General features: G+C 46.2%; 1 protein-coding gene across 1 annotated transcript in view; it reads left to right on the forward strand.

Moving 5' to 3' along the window:
- Positions 1-20,712, forward strand: part of USH2A (usherin) — a 994,545-nt gene that overhangs the window by 62,350 nt on the left and 911,483 nt on the right. Inside the window, exons 3-4 of the mRNA XM_073553328.1 lie at positions 866-1,001; positions 7,320-7,383. Of these exons, the coding sequence (XP_073409429.1) occupies positions 866-1,001; positions 7,320-7,383 (200 nt within the window). The remainder of the gene's footprint in view (positions 1-865; positions 1,002-7,319; positions 7,384-20,712) is intronic.

Consider the following 20,712-nt stretch of genomic DNA (forward strand, 5'->3'; position numbering starts at 1 on the left):
GCTGATCAGAGTATTATTTGCATAATTTATGCGATTTTCTTGGACAACTAAAAACATGGTCGTCTGCCCCTAGTCTTAGTGTTACACAGTAAGACCCTAAACTCTAGTGGTGTCTAATGGTGGCCAGAATTATGTAATTTAACGCCATGGCCGTATGCAGGACAGTTGAGGACTTGAATGGCTATGAAAATATATGTGTACACAATGTGGATGCACCTGAAATACCGTTCCAAAAATGCTGAAAAGAATAAACATTATCATTATTCAATAGAGTGAAAAAAAAATACCAGAAAACAACAGTAAAAAATGCAAAAACAAACAAGGGAAAATCCTCCTAAAACGGCAAGTGGGCAAAACCATAGGAAAAATACTCAGGAAACAACTGATAAAAGGACACAAAAGCTCGGCGGCTTCATCTGAGTATAAGTGAGCAGTCAAACAGCCGTATTACACTGACAATGGACACATAGCAGTGCACGGACAGGCTGGCGGCTCTCCAGACCATTTATTTCTATGCAGCTGTCACTGTCTGTTTAGGATAGCCACGGCCAGTCCGAGCATTGCAGTGCAACCATCGTCTGTGTTATACAGCCGTCTGGACTGTGTCCTAAAAGACAAGCCTTACTGACACAAATCCTATAAATATGCTCTAACAATTAGGTAGCGCATCTAATCAAAAGTCTAAAAATCAAACATAGCAGAAGTTGGTGGTCAGATGGTAAAAAAGATATTTGAATCCAAGTTTGAATCTTGATTTCAAATAGCATCATCTAATAGCCAAAGTAGATCTTCCACCAAATAGGGATCAATAATAATGTCTGAATTTCTTTTGATATTTTATTTTACTTTTTCCTTTTGTGAACAGGTGCACTATACCAAGATAGGCTTCTTCTTCAATGGACCTGAAGAAGATCTCACGCCATTTGATACAAGATTTCTTATTGATCCCATTGCTGAACCTGATGCTGGGAGTTTTTTAAGACTTGGACAAAGTATGAATGGTATGTATTGTATATGCCTATATAGGAAACGAATATTGTAAGTATGCTGTATGCTGGCAGCGTAGGTCATGGGATACATGATGTTGTTTGTGGGATAGCCCTTTTAACCCCTTAATGACCAGGGGTATTTTTGGTTTTACATTTTCATTTTTCCCTCCCCTTCTTTCCAGAGCCATAACTTTTTTGCTTTTCCGTTTATATGGCCATGTGAGGGCTTATTTTTTGCGGGACGAGTTGTACTTTTAAATGACATCATTGGTTTTACCATATCGTGTACTCGAAAACGGGAAAAAAATTCCAAGTGCGGTGAAATTGCAAAAAAAGTGCAATCCCACACTTGTTTTTTGCTTGGCTTTTTTGTTAGGTTCACTAGATGCTAAATCTCACCCGCCATTATGATTCTCCAGGTCATTACGAGTTCATAGACACCAAACATGTCTATGTCCTCTTTTATCTAAGTGGTGAAAAAAATTCCAAAGTTTGCTAAAAAAAGAAAAAAAAAATTTGCGCAATTTTCCGAGACCCGTAGCGTCTCCATTTTTCATGATCTGGGGTCGGGTGAGGGCTTATTTTTTCCGTGCCGGACTGACGTTTTTAATGATACCACTTTTGTGCAGATATGTTCTTTTGATCGCCCGTTATTACATTTTAATGCAATGTCTTGGTGACCAAAAAAACGTAATTCTGGCGTTTTAAATTTTTTTCTCGCTACGCCGTTTAGCGATCGGGTTAATGCTTTTTTTTATTGATAGATTGGGCGATTCTGAACGCGGCGATACCTAATATGTGTATGTGGGATTTTTTTTTTACTGTTTTATTTTGATTGGGGCGAAAGGGGGGTGATTTGAACTTTTAGTTTTTTTTAATTTTTTTTATTTTTAAACATTTTTTTTTTTTTACTTTTGGCATGCTTCAATAGCCTCCATAGGAGGCTAGAAGCTTGCGCAACCCGATCGGCTCTGCTACATATGGGCGATGAGCAGATCGCCCATATGTGGCAGATTTACTGCTGTGCTTTCAGTGCCGACCACCGGGTGGCACTGAAAGCCATATGCCTGGAACAACCATAGAGGTCTCATAGAGACCTCTGGTTGTCCAGGCAACATGACGCCGACCCCCGATCACGTGACGGGGGTCGGCGGTGACGTCATTTCCGGCCCGGCGGCCGGAAATGCTATTTAAATGCACGCTGTCAGCTTTGACAGCGGCATTTAACTAGTTAATAGGCGCGGGCGGATGGCGATTCCGCTCGCGCCTATTGCGGGCACATGTCAGCTGTTCATAACAGCTGACATGTCCCGGCTTTGATGCGGGCTCACCGCCGGAGCCCTCATCAAAGCAGGGGAGATGTCTGATGACGGACTGTGTCCGTCATTGGACATTAAGGGGTTAATATTTGTTAGGTAGATACTCCTATACTGCGCTTTATAAAACCCATCTCTGCCTTACCAGTTTGCCAGCAATTGTTAGCTAGTCCAAACATTAGCATAGTCCCAGGTGCTCTAGAGTGATAACATGTTTACTGACAACACTCCTGGTGGGTTAGAGTAGTTGGGAAGTTTATTATGACTTTCCTGTTTTCTAGGCTAGAAAATGGCAACTTTAGTGGCTTAGTGTAGTGAAGAGATTTAACTGCATCCCTGGTGGGCTAGTGCTTTAAATGCTTACATTTCTGAATACCTGTTGGTATATATCAGACAAATGGTGACTTCAAGGATCCTTAGTGTCATAGGGCAGTGAAGGGTTCAATGTAAATCTTCCTACTTGTCTACGGTTATGGAGAAACTAATATCTAGATCCTTGGTAGTCTAAGGCAAGTAATTTACTGCTAGTGGTATACAGCACTGATCAGTTCCAAGTCTGTCATCCTGCTGGTCAAAGACTATAGGTAGTGCGTTCTCCTTCAATGGAAGTCTTTAAACAGAGGCTGGACAGACATCTGTCTGAGATGGATTAGTAACTCCTGCATTGAGCAGGGGGTTGGACACAATGACCCTGGAGATCCCTTCCAACTCTAACATTCTAGGATTGTATGATTAATGCCTGTATCCTTGGTGGTTTTGGGGCAGGGAATAAGAAGTTTCTGTTTCGAAAACGGGTGGAATAGGGCCGAGAACTTGCTGCTAGGGTACCTGGTAGACTAGGTCACTAAAGACATCAATTTCCTCTAGTGTAGGTTTGTGAAGAGATTAATGTCTTCACCATGGTGGTCTAGGACAGGTAAGAAGAGGTCACTGTTAGGATACCTGGTGGACTAGGACAAAAATGTTACTGTTAGGATACCTGATGGCAGTGGTGAGATCAATGTTTATCGTTCAGTTGGTCCAGGACTGGGTCCACCTTAATCCCTGGTGGTCTAGGACGGGAAAAAAGATTAATATCTTTACCCAGCTGGTCTAGAGCAGAGAAGAATAGGTTACTGTTAGGATACATGGTGGTCTATAGCTGTGAAGGGATCAATGTTTAACTTCCTGCTGATCCAGGGCTGGATCCACATTATCCCTGGTGGCCTCGGGCAGAGAAGCAATTAATGTCTGGACTCTGGTGGTGTAAGGCAGGGAAGAAGAGGCTACTATTAGAACATCTTGTGGTTTATGACTTTGAATGGATCAATTTTTATCTTCCAGTTGGTCTATGGCTGGATCCATCTTGATCCCTGGTGGTCTAGGGCAGAGAATAGATTAATGTATCTTTGGCGCCCTGCGTCTTTATTTCCACAAAAGGATTAAATATGTACTGTTTTGTATGTGTTTTGAGAGCAATGGGAGTTATGCTTTCTCTTCTAAAGACACACACACACAATTTGCTCACTTCCTCACTTGTCTGAAGCTGAGAGCTTTGCAGACATACCCTACCTTGTAGGGGGAGGGGCTAAGTTGTTGTTCTCAGTGTGAAGGAGGAAGAATGGCTCTTGGAAGCCATGATGACATGTGGTTCATCCAGGAGTAAGTGCTAAGAAGCATCAGGGAGTCAGCCCCTAGACCATCCATGCTTTCAGAGCGGGGTGGTAAGCTGAGAGACTGTGTGGGATTATACAACCAGCAGAAAAGTGTTTTCCCTCAGAAATGCTGCAAGAACCTAGCATCAGTGAAGGATAGTGCAAGTGGGAACTTGAGCTGCTCACACACAGGATCCATGCTGCAAGTTGCTGAAGGCGAAATACACAGTGAGTAGAGGCAATACTGGGAAGTTCTAAACTCTGGGAAGCCTTGGTCCCAGAAGGGATTAGACTAGCAGGAGGTTACACTGAGTCACAGCAGGGAAAGATAACTCCGATTCTGCAGAACAGACTGTAACCTGGTGAGAGTTGTAATATCTCCTCTGAACTGCACCTGAACTACAGTAAATGATAAAGTGACTTTTCTTGTCTCCTGCCTTATTACTCCGTGCCTTCTACTTGCATCGCAATCTCTGGGGGTCTGCCCTGGTTGGAGAGGCTTTAACATCTGCACTGCCATCACCATCTACTCCCCCAGGGATCATCTGCAGTGCCGGCTATGCTACAGTTGAACACAAATCACTACATAAACTTTATCCCCATCCAATTCTACCCCTGTTACATGACCGCCTGGGGCCACGGACCGGGTCACCGCCACTGTGACATCTCCCATTGAAGTTGACGGGCTCGGTACCGAGTATCCCACAGCGCCTCGGGCGCGTCATATCCAAGAAAGTTTTGAAGATACTGATCAGGTTTTACTTATTCTGAGACTTTCATAGAACTATTCCATCAGGTTATTTTTTTTTCTGAAGAGGCATTAAATATTTGAAAGTTACCAAGTCCTTTGTTTCTGGGGCCTTCAGGATTCCTGTGTTTGCAGCACAACATTTCTCCATTAGAAGTATATGATTAATTGAAATCTAAATGCTTTAAAACGCGCTGTGGACACTCCGAATCGGAGAACACTTTTTAGTCTTTATGTTGCGTCTTTAAAGAACAATTGTACCTATCTCTTCACTAATTAAAGGTGGCAGCTGGACTGGCTCATTACTTCAGCTTAATGAAGCAGCCTCCATACCACCTTGCTAATCAGAATAAAGGATGGTGCAAACTGTTCTTCAGAGAAAATATGAATCTCACTTTTCCAGTAAAGAATTAAACCCTGTTATCGTTAGGCCACGACTCATATAGGAGCCTCTACTACTAATCTTTGGAACGACGAAACGAAGAGTAACTAAACTTTTATTTATTTTTCTTATAACTTTTTCCAGCATGGAAAGGTAAGAAACTTTATAAATCACTTTATTAGGGGATTTGTCATCCTTCCCATAAAATCATTACATTTAAGTGGCTTCCAAACCCCTGCTTATCCCGAGACTATTTGTTGCCTTCAGATGCATTTATATCAGAACAAGATCATTTGGAGCAGTGGTCCCCAACCTTTTTTGCACCAGGGACCGGTTTCAAGCAAGACCATTCTTCCATGGCCCGGCAGGGCGGGGATGGAGGTGTGGCAGGGGCGGGGCTTTGGTCATAAGGGGGTGGGGCTATGGACACGGTTGTAGTGTAGCAGTGCATACTTATAATTAAATAACGTTTATAATGTGACTCAACTCACCATAGGTTTTGAATGAGTGCTCCATCACTCCCTTCTCCCCATCATTGCCTTCACCCCATCACTCCCTTCTCCCCATCATTGCCTTCACCCATCACTCCCTTCTCCCCATCACTGCTGTCTCCCCATCACTGCTGTCTCCCCATCATTGCCTTCACCCCATCACTGCTGTCTCCCCATCATTGCCTTCACCCCATCACTGCTGTCTCCCCATCATTGCCTTCACCCCATCACTGCTGTCTCCCCATCATTGCCTTCACCCCATCACTCCCTTCTCCCCATCACTGCCGTCTCTCCATCACTCCCCTCATGGCCTTCTCCTCATGTCCCCATCTCCTCCAGGGCCAGGCTACACAAACACAGACCAACACACAAACACACACACATTATATATACATACACACAGACACCACCTCTCTCCTCTCACCTGTCGCAGCATCGCCCACGCTTCCTCGCTCTGACGCAGCATCGCCCGCGCTTCCTCGCTCTGACGCAGCAGCGGCCGTGCTCCTCTCTGTGTCAGTCAGAGACAGGAAGCGCGGGCGGCGGGCAGGAAGCTGGACGGGTCCTTGCAGCTCCGCTCCTGCTATTCCCTCTTGCAGGCAGCGGAGCTGCTTGGATCGCTCCCTGGCCGCCGCTACACACGCCGCTAAGAACTGCTGCGCGCCGCCCCAGCCCCCACTACGCCACTGACCGCCCCTGGCTCCCCTTGTGTCCGCGGACCGGCAAGGGCACTGCAGCGGCCCGGTGCTGGGCCGCGGACCGGCGGTTGGGGACCCCTGATTTGGAGTACAGACAATGGCAGTGACAGGCTTGGCTCAGCTCCTGTGTCACTAACTCTGAGGATAGGTTGCTACAGGACATTGTTCTGATACACAGAACAGTCAGAGAATGACACAGGGGCTGACCTATCACTACCATCATCTGTACTTTAGCCACTGTCATAATCTGTACTCCATCCACTACCATCATCTGTACTCCAATTTAGCGTTTTCTCAATTTTCTTATATCAATGCAACAGAAAGCAGGCAAATAGACTGGGGAAAATCAGTCACTAACTCTAGTGATACGATGCTACAAGAGATTATTCTGATCTGCTGAACACTCAGAAGAGGAGATGGGGCTAATCCATTACTGCCATCATCTGTACTTCAATCACTGCCATCACCTTTTCATCAACCATTGCCATCATCTGTACTTTAACCATTGCAATTATTTGTACTTCAACCACTGCCATCATCAGTGCTTCAAACAGTGCCATCATCTGTACTTCAACCACTGCCATAATCTGTTCTTTAATCATTGCCATCCTTTGTATTTTGACCACTGCCATCATCTGTACTTCTACCACTGCAATCCTCTTTACTTCTACCACTGCCATCATATGTACTTCAACCACTGCCATCATCTGTACTTCAACCAGTGCCATCATCTTTACTTCAACCGCTGCCATCATGTGAACTCCAACCGCTGCCATCATCTGTACTTCAACTACTGCCATCATCTGTACTTCAACCACTGCCATCATCTGTACTCCATAGTAGTATTTTTTTAATTTTCTTATATCAATGCAACAGAAAGCAGTCAAATAGATTGGGGAAAAGCAGGAATCTGCAAGGCACTTACATTAATTTTTTTACAGAAATGAAGACAAATCCCTTAATAAAGTGATTTTCAAGTTTCATAACTTTCCACGAAATTATTAAAAAAAAATGTCTAGTTACTCTTTTAAATTACATGTTTGCGCTTTATATGTCTGCAGGTGTAAAACAGTTTGTTGGAAGAATGCAAGATTTCCGATTGTATCAGGAGACGCTTACAAACAGGTAAGTGGTCATATTATTTAGTGAAATATATTTTATCATGGATAAGTTGTGGTAGCTATTTTGAATCATCGATCAAAAACATTTTTTTTATGAATATGCACTGCAATTAAAATTTGTATTTTGATTATTAATTTTTTAATCCAAAAGGTTAATAAACCTGAGACCTGTCCTGAATATTTAAGAAAGGAACAGTTTGGTTTTGTCATTCTTAGAAGAATATTTCTGAGGTCAGAATTACTATTTTCATCTGTTGCAGTGAGAATAAGAACCAAACCCCTCAAAATGTACAAAAATACAATTTTGAAATCTCAAAACAAATATCATTACCCGATCTAGCCTCCCTTCTTTTCAATATTAGTAGTAAGCTACCTTGATGGAGTCTGTCCGGTTCTTAATCTGTTGATGATCAACGTCTTGGACACACCAATCACAACCCCAGACATTGATCAGAGAGGTGACTGTTCTCCTTCATATTAAATCTACCGTCTAAGAAGGGCCCACAAGTTCTCAGTAGGGATTAGGGCTGGTGAAGAAGGGCCAGGTCATTAGTCTGCATCCTTAAGGCTTTTCCTGGCACAGAGCAGTGGAGACTTCAATGCTGCAATGAAGCCTTGTCCTTCAGAAAGGTCAGAGATGCAGACTTTTTCCTCTACCACTGCTGGAAAAAAATGTCTTCTAAAAACTGGCAGTTGATTTGGGAGTTGATTTTGAGTCCATCTTCAACCCGAAACTGTCCAATTAGCTCATCTTTAATATTCCCAGCCCATAGCGGTGCCCACCTCCACCTCGCTGACATCTGAGTGGAACAAGGCTCGTGGCCATTACTGATCCAGACTCAGGCCCATCTGCTCCGTCAAGTGTCGCTCTCATCTAGTCAGTCCATAAAACCTTTGAACAATCTATATCAGATATTTCTTGGCCCGGTCTAGATGATTCCACTTCTTTGTCTTGTTTAGTGGTGGTCGGGTTTCAGCCCCTCTCATTGGCTGTGTATCTGAGTACTGAACTCCTTGGTACTTTTCTGTTTTGTTCAGTGGTGGTCGGATTTCAGCCTCCTCGCGTCGGCCATGTCTTTAAGCACTGAACACCTTGTACTTCTGGGCCTTCATGGAGGCCGCAGATCTGAATTATGACAGCACTGGAAGATAATGGCTCCAGTTTGATTCACCTTTGTTCATCTCATATTACATACAGCTCTGGCAAAATTAAGAGACCACTGCAAAATTTTCATTTTGTCAGATTTTTCTCTTTATAGGTAGATTTTCGAGTAAAATGTAAATTGCTCTTTTATTCTATAAACTACTGAGAACATGTCTCTGAATTTCCAAGTACTAAATTTTGTATTTATTTTCAGAAAATGAGAAACGGTCAAAATAACAAAAAATGCAGTACTTGCAGACCTTAGATAATGCTAAGAAAACAAGTTCATAATCTTTTAGAAACAACAATACTAATGTTTTAACTCAGGAAGAGTTCAGAAATCAATATTTTTTGGAATAACCATGACTGTTAATCACAGTTTTCATACGTTTTGGTTGCTTTCCTCCAGTCTTTCACACTGCTTTTGGGTGACCTTATGTCACTCCTGGTACAAAAAATTTAGCAGTTCTTTGTTTGATGGCTTGTGACTATACATCTTCCTCTTGATTACATTCCAGAAGTTTTCAGTGGGGTTTAGGTCTGGAGATTGGGCTGGCCATGACAGGGATTTAATGCGGTGGTCCTTCATCCACACATTGATTGACCTAGCTGTGTGGCATGGCGCATTGTCCTGCTGGGTTGGGGAACATTGCCTGAGCAGAAGGAATCAACTGATTTTCCAGGATAACCTTGTATGCGGCTTGATTCATACGTACTTTGCAAAGATTAAACTGTCCAATTCCAGCCTTGCTGAAACATCCCCAGATCATCACCGATCCTCCACCAAATTTCACACTGAGTGCAAAACACTGTGGCTTGTACGCCTCTCCAGGTCTCCGTCTAACCATTAGACGACCAGGTGTTGGGCAAAGCTGAAAATTAGACTCATCAGAGAAGATTATCTCAGGGCCCCGTTACATTTAGCGATGCACCAGCGATCCTGACAGCGATACGACCCGGTCAGTAACGTTGGTGCATCACTAAATGGTCACTAGTGAGCTGCCAAACAGGCAGATCTCACCAGTGACGTAGCAGCGGTCGGCGGTCGTTACTTACCTGTCAGACGCAGCTATGAAGACGTCCTCCCGCCCACGTCCACACGTCGCTCGTCGGCGCCAGCAGGAAGCCGTCGATGAGAAACGGCCCAGGACGTTCTCGCGTGATCAGCGATAGCCAGCGGGGAAGTCGGTCGGAGGTAAGTGTCACACACAGCGATATCGCTAGCAATATCGCTGCTGCGTCACAAAATCAGTGACGCTTTAGCGATATTGCTAACGATATCGCTATGTGTGAAGCCCCCTTTACTCTAGTCCTCTATGGTCCAATCCTCATGGTCTTTGGCAAACTTCAGCCTGGCTCTCCTTTGCTTCTCATTGATGAAAGGCTTTTTTCTAGCTTTACATGACTTCAGCCCTGCCTCTAAGAGCCTGTTATGAACTGTTCTTGCCGTGCACTTCACCCCAGCTGCCATTTGCCATTCCTTTTGTAGGTCACTTGATGTCATCCTGCGGTTGCTGAGTGACATTCGAATAAGATGATGGTCATCCCGGTCAGAGAGTTGTTTTCGCCCTCTGCTGGTCTGTAACTTTTTTGTCCCCAATGTCTGATGCTTGACCTTGTTGTAATGGACTGCCGTCTTAGAAATTTTAAGGATGGAGGCAACATGACGCTCTGCTAGTAAAGCCAGACTTAAGCCCTTCTTTTCCTCACTCAAGACTTTTCTTTTCAACTCCTTTGGCATGGTTAAAAGTTATTTTTCTATTCCTATTACTTTTGGAATATTACTAGCACTTGTTTTGTCATTCAGCTTGTCCTATTGCAAGAGGATTGTGAACACCACAGCAGGGTTTTTTTCATACTTTCCTTCGTTAACCTCTTCGCGACCGCCCACAGTAGATAAACGTTGGCGCTTGCTGGGCTTTGTGCAGCGCCGACGTTTATCTACTGTCGGCGGTTTTGTGCCCCCCGGGACCCCCTCATACCTTATAACGCGGGGATCCCGGTGCACAATGCATGCTGGGACCCCCGACGTCATCGAGACCTGATTGGTTCAGGTCCTGATGACGTCGCGTCACAGCAGCCAACGAGAGAGCTCGCTGGGAAAGCTGCTTGTTTCCCGGTGATCTCCCTCATTATAACGCGACTTCTCCTCTGAGCTAATGCTGACAGATGAGCAGAGGTGAAGCAGCGTTACTGTGTGACTAGATCGCTGCCTGGCACAGCTGATCGCTGCCTGGCACAGCTGTGTCAGGCAGCGATCTTGTCACACAGTAACGCTGCTTCACCTCTGCTCATCTGTCAGTGTGAGATCAGAGGAGAAGTGGCGTTACTATGTGCCGGGCAGCGATCTTGTCACATAGTAACGCTGCTTCTCCTCTGATCATCTGCCAGTGTGAGATCAGAGGAGAAGTGGCGTTACTATGAGTCAAAAATACAAAAAATAAAAAACACAAAAATAAAAAAAAAAGTAAAGAAAAAAAAAAGCAGGTAGGCAGGCTAGGGCTAGGTCTAGGGTTAGGGCTAGGGCTAGGGTTAGGGCTAGGGTTAGGGCTAGGGCTAGGGTTAGGGCTAGGGCTAGGGTTAGGGCTAGGGTTAGGGCTAGGGTTAGGGCTAGGGTTAGGGCTAGAGTTAGGGGTGTGTTGGGGTTAGGGTTGGAATTCGAATTGGGGGTTTCCACTGTTTAGGTACATCAGGGGCTCTGTAAATGCAATATGACGCCCGCAGACCATTCCATCAAAGTCTGCATTCCAGAACGTCACTACTTCAATTCCGAGCCCCACCGTGTGCCCAAACAATGGTCCCCCCCCACATGTGGGGTACCAGCGTACTCAGGACAAATTGGACAACAACTCTTAGGGTCCAATTTCTCCTGTTACCCTTGTGAAAATAAAAATTGGGAGCTAAAAGATCATTTTTGTGGAAAAAAAAATGATTTTTTTATTTTCACGGCTCTACATTATAAACTTTAGTGAAACACTTGGGGGTTCAAAGTGCTCACCACACATCTAGATAAGTTCCTTGGGGGGGTCTAGTTTCCAAAAAGGGGTCACTTGTGGAGGATTTCCACTGTTTAGGCACATCAGGGGCTCTGCAAACGCGACATGACACCCGCAGACCATTCCATCAAAGTCTGCATTCCAAAACGTCACTACTTCCCTTCCGAGCCCCCCCGTGTGCCCAAACAGTAGTTTTCTTCCACATATGGGGTACCAGTGTACTCAGGACAAATTGGACAACAACTTTTGGGGTCCAATTTCTCCTGTTACCCTTGTGAAAATAAAAAATTGGGGGCTAAAAGATCATGTTTGTGGAACAAAAATGATTTTTTATTTTCATGACTCTACGTTATAAACTTCTGTGAAGCACTTGGGGGTTCAAAGTGCTCACGACACATCTAGATAAGTTCTTTAAGGGGTCTAGTTTCCAAAATGGGGTCACTTGTGGGGGTTTCCACTGTTTAGGCACATTAGGGGCTCTCCAAATGCGACATGGCGTCCTATCTCAATTCCAGCCAATTCTGCATTGAAAAAGTCAAACGGCACTCCTTCCTTTCTGAGCTCTGCCGTGTGCTCAAACAGTGGTTTAGTCCCACATACGGGGTATCGGCGTATTTGGGAGAAATTGCACAAAAAATGTTGTGGTTCATTTTCTGTTTTTACACTTGTGAAAATAAAAAAAATGGTTCTGAAGTAAAATGTTTGTGAAAAAAAGTTAAATGTTTATTTTTTCCTTCCACATTCCATTCATTCATGTGAAGCACCTGAAGGGTTAATAAACTTCTTGAATGTGGTTTTGAGTACATTGAGAGGTGCAGTTTTTAGAATGGTGTCACTTTTGGGTATTTTCTGTCATATTGACCCCCCAAACTCACTTCAAATGTGAGGTGGTCCCTAAAAAAAATGGTGTTGTAAATTTTGTTGTAAAAATGAGAAATCGCTGGTCAACTTTTAACCCTTATAACTTCCTAAAAAAAAAAAATTATGTTTCCAAAATTGTGCAGATGTAAAGTAGACATGTGGGAAATGTTAGTTATTAACTATTTTGTGCGACATCACTCTCTGATTTAAGGGCATAAAAATTAAAAGTTTGAAAATTGCAAAATTTTCAAAATTTTTGCCAAATTTCGATTTTTTTAACATAAAAGCGCAGTTCATATCTAAGAAATTTTACCACTATCCTGAAGTACAATATGTCATGAGAAAACAATGTCAGAATCAGCAGGATCCGTTGAAGCGTTCTAGAGTTATGGCCTCATAAAGTGACACTGGTCAGTAGAGTTGAGCGACTTTTGTTTTTTTAGGGTCGCGTTTCGTTTCGTGAAACCCGACTTTTCTAAAAGTCGGGTCGAGCAAGATCGTCCGATTATAGGGAAAAGTCGGGGTCGTCCCGAAACACGAAACCCAATGTAAGTCAATGGGGAATAAAAGTCGGCAGTGAGAGGAGGACAGGAAACACACCTACAGTGCCCATTTGAATGCCAAAAGCATCAATTCTTCTTACTTAAGCTTGTCAACCTTAATTAACTTCATAATACAAGTTGCGCACTGAAAAATGGGGGTTATTTGGCTAAAGTTGTGGGGGGGGAGGGCTGGCTGCAGGTTTTCATGTGCCCTGGGCGAAAGAGCGCCCCTTTAACACATACCACAACTCATCATGCTCCGATACGGCAGAGAAATAGCGGTATAGTACAATGAAAAATACCTCACTTTTTACATCTCATGACGAGGCCCATCTATTTCTCCATACAGAATCACTGGTCCCATATAATGTTTGAAACAGTATATGATGAGCTCCACATAATGCTACACTATATGTTGGTCCCCATGGATGAAGCTCCACTGTCTTATGGGCCCAAATAATGCTCCAAACATAATGGGCCCCATTTCTAATGCTCTAGTGTATAATGGGCCCTGTAAATGCTGCACCAGTGTCTGATGTCCACCTTTGGAATGTTCCAGTGTATGGTGGGCCCCATCTATCATTCTCCAGAGTATAGTGCTCCCCAAAAATTGCTGTCCCAACATTGAAAACAATCAAATAAGTCTCCTCGCTAGGGAATCCCTGTACTTCTCTGAATTCCTCGTCGTCCCCATCTTCCATCTCACTGCACAGTATTTCAACTTTGCAAGTGCTGTGATCCTGGGCAAGCAGGGGGGGCCCACTCGTTGGCGACGGCACTGGCACAGGGCCCATGATAGTAAGGTGGTGTGTCTGATGGCGGGTGGGCCGAACCTGCACTTTCATCTGCAGCTTCCTCTTTGTCACCGTGTAAGATGGAACTGTATATGGGAAGGGTAACCTGAGTTTCATCAGGGTCAGATTCAGGTCGTGTAGCGTGCGAGGGGAATGTAGTGGTCTGGGTCAATGTACCAGCAGTTTCATCGAGCAGTGGCTGGGCATCAGTGCACTTGTGTCGCCCCCAGGAGTACGGTCGCCACAGTGGCATTACCTTCTTCCTAGGGAGTGTGATGTCATGCTTGGGAGCAACGAAGGATCTCTCTAGCAGGTTAACTGATTGGGCGGCGTTATTCCCACGAGTCATGACCCTCCAAACAGCGTTCATGAAGGCAAAGTGTTTGTTTTACGTGGGCAGTATGGTTGCAAAGCTGAACCTTAAAGGAATGTCCAGAAGGGCACCACCAGGAGTGGAGCCTACGGTTAAATTCGACTCCACCTGGGAAACCTCAACCATGCCAGCTACAGAACAGATGCACACATTGCAAGCTTAATTCCGTTAACGAACGAGACTCCGTCATGCCCCGCGGTCCGAGTCCGGCTTACTAGAGGGACACGTGAGGCTCTGGCACATGAGATTGGCCAATAACTGGTGTGTCATGCCCTTACATGTCCGTGGCTGTATGTGCGCTACACTGAAAAGGCCAGCGTTTGTCGCTTACGGGTGCAGATAACCCGCTGAACAACGTTAGTGATGGGGATCACTGATTACAATTATTACCCGCGAACGATGATTTCCCAGTAAGTGCAGGTCAACCGCAGTTCCGGAATTAGGCCTAACCGTCATTCCTGAAAAAATTAAAAACTTACGTGTGCAAACCACAGGTGCTGTAGCTTGCTTAACAGCTCGCCAGCCGTTCTCACGCCCAGTATGGATTACACGTGATTGCACAAAGGTGAGAAAGGGTACCGTATCCCCAGATAACATGTATGGATAGCGTACACATTCAAAATATATGTCTATACATCAGGAGGCAGCTCAGACAGTGTTAGGCCCAGTATGGATTGCAAGTGATTGCACAAAGGTTAGAAAGGGTACCGTATCCCCAGATAACATGTATGGGTAGCGTACACATTCAAAATATATGTCTCAGGAGGCAGGCTCAGACGGTGTTAGGCCCAGTATGGATTGCACGTGATTGCACAAAAGTTAGAAAGGGTACCGTATCCCCGGATAACATGTATGGATAGCATACACATTCAAAATATATGTCTCAGGAGGCAGGCTCAGATGGTGTTAGGCCCAGTATGGATTGCACGTGATTGCACAAAGGTTAGAAAGGGTACCGTATCCCCAGATAACATGTATGGATAGCGTACACATTCAAAATATATGTCTCAGGAGGCAGGCTCAGACGGTGTTAGGCCCAGTATGGATTGCACGTGATTGCACAAAGGTTAGAAAGGGTACCGTATCCCCGGATAACATGTATGGATAGCGTACACATTCAAAATCTATGTCTATACATCAGGAGGCAGGCTCAGACGGTGTTAGGCCCAGTATGGATTGCACGTGATTGCACAAAGGTTAGAAAGGGTACCGTATCACCAGATAACATGTATGGATAGCATACACATTCAAAATATATGTCTCAGGAGGCAGGCTCAGACGGTGTCAGGCACAGTATGGATTTGACGGCCAAGATTACACAGCGGAGGAGCAGGGAGAGGTAAAGATTGCAAATGCTGGGGCCCTGCCCAAGCAAGGGGGGCCCACTCGTGGGCGTCGGTACTGGCACTGGGCCCCTCATAGTACAGCGGTGTGTCTGACGGCGGGTGTGCACCACCACGTCAGAGACACTTGATTGCACTATGAGGGACCCTGTGCCAGTGCCCGCGCCCAAGAGTCGGCCTACCCACCTGTCCAGTGCAACGGCACTCGCACGGTGTCGTGCGCTAGGTGGTGACCCCGGCCATGGGGGGGGAGGCAGCACAGTTAGGGAGTTTTAGAAAGTGGCATATGTTGATGTTGGACATTCAACTGATGCAAAAGGCGAAATAGGTGAAGTCCCAGGAAGAGGTGGACCAAAGCAAGCCATTTTTCTGTCACCCTATGTGTCATCAGGGGAAGGTGGGACAAAATCCTTGGAAACCCATGCATGGTTCATTTTAATGAAGGTTAGATCATCCACATTTTGGGTTGACAGACGGGTCCTTTTTTCTGTCAGGATTGATCCAGCTGCACTGAAGACTCTTTCCGATAGCACACTTGCAGCTGGGCAAGCGAGCTCCTGTAAGGCATATTGGGCCAATTCAGGCCAGGTGTCCAGTTTAGCGGCCCAATAGTCAAAGGGGAATGACCTGTATGGGAGGAAAAGTAGTTTGTTACCATAGTTGACAACTGCTGTCTCCTGTCACTTTCCATCGATGCAGTATTACCAGTTGTGTGAGCGGTATTTGAAAAATCAGTCCACAACATTGTCATGATACCCCTGTCTCCAACGCCACTTCTGCTGTGTGCACCACGAACACCTCTGCCAAGCTGCCCCCGGCCCGTACGGCTCGTGTGAGAACCATCACCGCTGCTGTGTGCTGGGAATGCCTCAAGCAACCGATTTACCAGAGTTGCTTGTTTATTAGCCAATATTAGGTCAAGGTTCTCCTGTGGCATGATGTTTTGTAATTTGCCTTTATAGCGTGGATCCAGGATGCTGGCCAACCAGTAGTCGACATCGTTCATCATTTTGGCAATGCGGGGGTCCCTTTTTAGGATCTGCAAGGCATAATCTGACATGTGGGCCAATGTTCCCCGTGTCAATGATGCACTGCGAGTGCTGGGTGGAGGAGCACTTTCTGGCAAATCCACATCCCTCCAGTCACGCACAAACCCTGTACCAGACCTTGCCACGCCAACATTTTCACTTGCCCCACGAGATGCATCCTCCTCCCCTAAGTAATCTTCCCCATCATCATCATCCTCCTCCTCCTCTTCTTCCTCCACCTCGTCCAGGAGAGGTCCCTGAGCAGACAATGGCTGAATGTCATCAAGGATTCCGTCCTCCTCTTCCTCCTCATCAACATTGGCTGCAGACGCCTGCTCCTTAAGGTGCGTCAAAGTTTGCATGAGCAGACGCATAAGTGGGATGCTCATGCTTAGGATGGCGTCGTCTGCGCTTACCAGCCGTGTGCATTCCTCAAAACACTGAAGGACTTTACAGAGGTCTTTCAGCTTCGACCACTGCACACCTGTCAACTCCATGTCTGCTCTCAAAGTGCCTGGCCGTGTATCCTCCCACAAATGCATTATGGCCTGCCTCTGCTCGCACAGCCGCTCCACCATGTGCAGGGTGGAGTTCCACCTTGTTGCAATGTCGATAATGAGGCGGTGGTTGGGAAGGTGGAGCAATCGCTGCAGCTTCTGCATACGAACGGAGTGTACAGGCGACCGGCGGATGTGCGCGCACAGTCTTCGCACCTTATGGAGCAGGGCTGTTAACTCCGGATAATTTTTGAGGAAGCACTGCACCACCAGGTTCAAGGTGTGAGCCAAGCAAGGTATGTGGCTGAGTTTTGAAAGGGCTATGGCTGCCACAAAATTACGGCCGTTATCACTAACTACCTTGCCTGCCTCAAGATGTACACTGCCCAGCCATGACTCAGTTTGTCGCTTCAAGTACTCGGCCATCACCTCAGCGGTGTGTCTGTCGCCCAAACACATCATCTGCAACACAGCCTGCTGACGCTTTCCACTAGCTGCTCGATAGGGGGACACCTCGTGTGCAACAGTGGCAGCTGCAGATGGAGTGCTCGTACGACTGCGCTCTGTGGACGAGCTTTCGCTTCTGGAGGAGGAGGAGGAGGAGGAGGGTCGAACGCCTACAGCCAACTGTTTCCTATACCGTGGGCTAGGCAGCACTGTCCCACCACCGCTGTCCCCTGTGGACCCTGCATCCACCACATTAACCCAGTGCGCAGTGATGGACACGTAACGGCCCTGGCCATGCCGACTGGACCATGCATCAGTTGTGAGGTGCACCTTTCCGCTCACTGACTGCTTGAGTGCATGGACAATGCGGTCTTTCACATGATGGTGGAGGGCTGGGATGGCTTTGCGAGAGAAGAAGTGGCGACTGGGTAGGTCATAGCGTGGTACTGCATAGGCCATGAGTTCGCGGAAAGCTGCGCTTTCCACCAACCGAAAGGGCATCATCTCAAACGAGATTAGTTTGGCTATGTGGGCGTTCAAACCCAGTGTACGCGGATGAGAGACTGAGTACTTTCTTGACCTACTCATAGTGTCTGGGAGGGTGAGCTGGACTTGAGAGCTGCATATGGTGGAAGTAGCGGTGGACAGGGCGGACTGAGAGAGGGTTGATGATGGTGATGGAGTTGGTGTTCTTTCTGATGGCCTAGAATCAGTCTTTCGTTGATATAACAGTGGGATTCCCTGACTGCTGTGGCCTTGCAACGACACCTCAACATTTGCTGCTGTGCTAACCGGTGGGCTTACAGTGGGGGAAACAATGTAGCGTTGCTGACTACCTTCGTTGTGATCAGTTGCACATGTGGCACTTGAGGTTTGGTGTTGTGTCCACGCTTGCAAGTGCATGCTGGTTAAATGTCTAAGCATGCAACTGGTATTCAAATTTTTCAGATTTTTCCCTCGGCTAAAGGTCTTTGCGCACTTCTTACAGATAACCTTGGCCTGATCATGAGGATTTTGTTCAAAAAAGTGCCACACTGCACTCTTCCTACTTTGGCAGACATTTTGCGGCCTAGCACGCTGTGATCTTTTGACCCTCTGGACAAGCTGTCCAGCAACTCTTTTGATGTTTGGAACCTGTCTTTGGAGTGCTACGGGCCTGCCAGATAACAGCTGTTGCGATGTCGATGTCTGCTGTGGATGCTCCTCATCTGAGCTATTGGAAGCAGCACCCTCTTCCCCCAATGGATGCCAATCTGGGTCAACAACTGGGTCATCCATCACCTCCTCTTCTATGTCATGTGCACCTTCCTCTGTGTCACCGTGTATGGTGGTATAGTGTGCGGGAAGGGGCACCTGAGTCTCATCAGGGTCAGAATCTGGCTCTGTACACTGCGAGGACAATGTAGTGCTCTGAGTGAATGTACCAGCAGAATCATCCATCAGCGGCTGTGCATCAGTGCACTCCATGTCAGATTCATCTTGGCCTGGGTAATTCACCATTTGACTTGATAATCCAGGCATGGTATGTGAAAACAGCTGCATGGAGTAATCAGTAGTATGGCCTGCGTCATCCTTCAATCTTGGTTGGGGTGAAGGACACAAGGAAAGGTGTGGTTCATGAACATGAGCCTCCAATGACGACTCAGTGCTTTTAATTTTTACAACTGAAGAAGAGGAGGCGATAGAGCTGGAGGCTGAGTCAGCAATGTAAGACAAAACTTTTTCCTGATGCTCTGGCTTTAAAAGCGGTTTGCCAACTCCTAGAAAACTAAGCGTTCGAGGCCTTATGTAGCCAGACGATGACGCAGGCTCAACAACTCCTGCATTCGGTCCTATTTTGCTCTTGCCACTACCATCAGATCCACCACCAACACCATCATTACCAGCTGCCAACCCCCGCCCAATTCCACGGCCTCTTCCACCAGCCTTCCTCATTTTTGGTAGAAATGTAGACAAAATCCAACAAACTATATAGTAATGTAAAACAAGGTACAAGGTGTCTATAGGACAGGGGAGATTTTGAATTTCTGCAGACACTTGTGGACACTGGACACTTTTGGATTGTGTGAGGCCCAATGAATATCTGAGCGCTATGTGACAGGCTCGATGGCACAGCTGTGACCAAAGTGACGAGAGGATAAGGGAGATTTTGAATCTCTGCACACACTTTTGGACACTGGACACTTGTGGATTGTGTGAGGCCCAATGAATATCTGAACGCTATGTGACAGGCTCGATGGCACAGCTGTGACCAAAGTGACGAGAGGATAAGGGAGATTTTGAATCTCTGCACACACTTTTGGACACTGGACACTTGTGGATTGTGTGAGGCCCAATGAATATCTGAGCGCTATGTGACAGGCTCGATGGCACAGCTGTGACCAAAGTGACGAGAGGATAAGGGAGATTTTGAATCTCTGCGCGCACTTTTGGACACTGGACACTTGTGGATTGTGTGAGGCCCAATGAATATCTGAGCGCTATGTGACAGGCTCGATGGCACAGCTGTGACCAAAGTGACGAGAGGATAAGGGAGATTTTGAATCTCTGCACACACTTTTGGACACTGGACACTTGTGGAATGTGTGAGGCCCAATGAATATCTGAGCGCTATGTGACAGGCTCGATGGCACAGCTGTGACCAAAGTGACGAGAGGATAAGGGAGATTTTGAATCTCTGCGCACACTTTTGGACACTGGACACTTGTGGATTGTGTGAGGCCCAATGAATATCTGAGCGCTATGTGACAGGCTCGATGGCACAGCTGTGACCAAAGTGACGAGAGGATAAGGGAGATTTTGAATCTCTGCACACACTTTTGGACACTGGACACTTGTGGATTGTGTGAGGCCCAATGAATATCTGAGCGCTATGTGACAGGCTCGATGGCACAGCTGTGACCAAAGTGACGAGAGGATAAGGGAGATTTTGAATCTCTGCACACACTTTTGGACACTGGACACTTGTGGATTGTGTGAGGCCCAATGAATATCTGAGCGCTATGTGACAGGCTCGATGGCACAGCTGTGACCAAAGTGACGAGAGGATAAGGGAGATTTTGAATCTCTGCGCACACTTTTGGACACTGGACACTTGTGGATTGTGTGAGGCCCAATGAATATCTGAGCGCTATGTGACAGGCTCGATGGCACAGCTGTGACCAAAGTGACGAGAGGATAAGGGAGATTTTGAATCTCTGCACACACTTTTGGACACTGGACACTTGTGGATTGTGTAAGGCCCAATGAATATCTGAGCGCTATGTGACAGGCTCGATGGCACAGCTGTGACCAAAGTGACGAGAGGA

The sequence above is a fragment of the Dendrobates tinctorius genome, unplaced genomic scaffold (assembly GCF_039654945.1).
Source record: "Dendrobates tinctorius isolate UK_male_01 unplaced genomic scaffold, ASM3965494v1 ptg000201l, whole genome shotgun sequence".
Classification (NCBI taxonomy): Eukaryota; Metazoa; Chordata; class Amphibia; order Anura; family Dendrobatidae; genus Dendrobates; species Dendrobates tinctorius.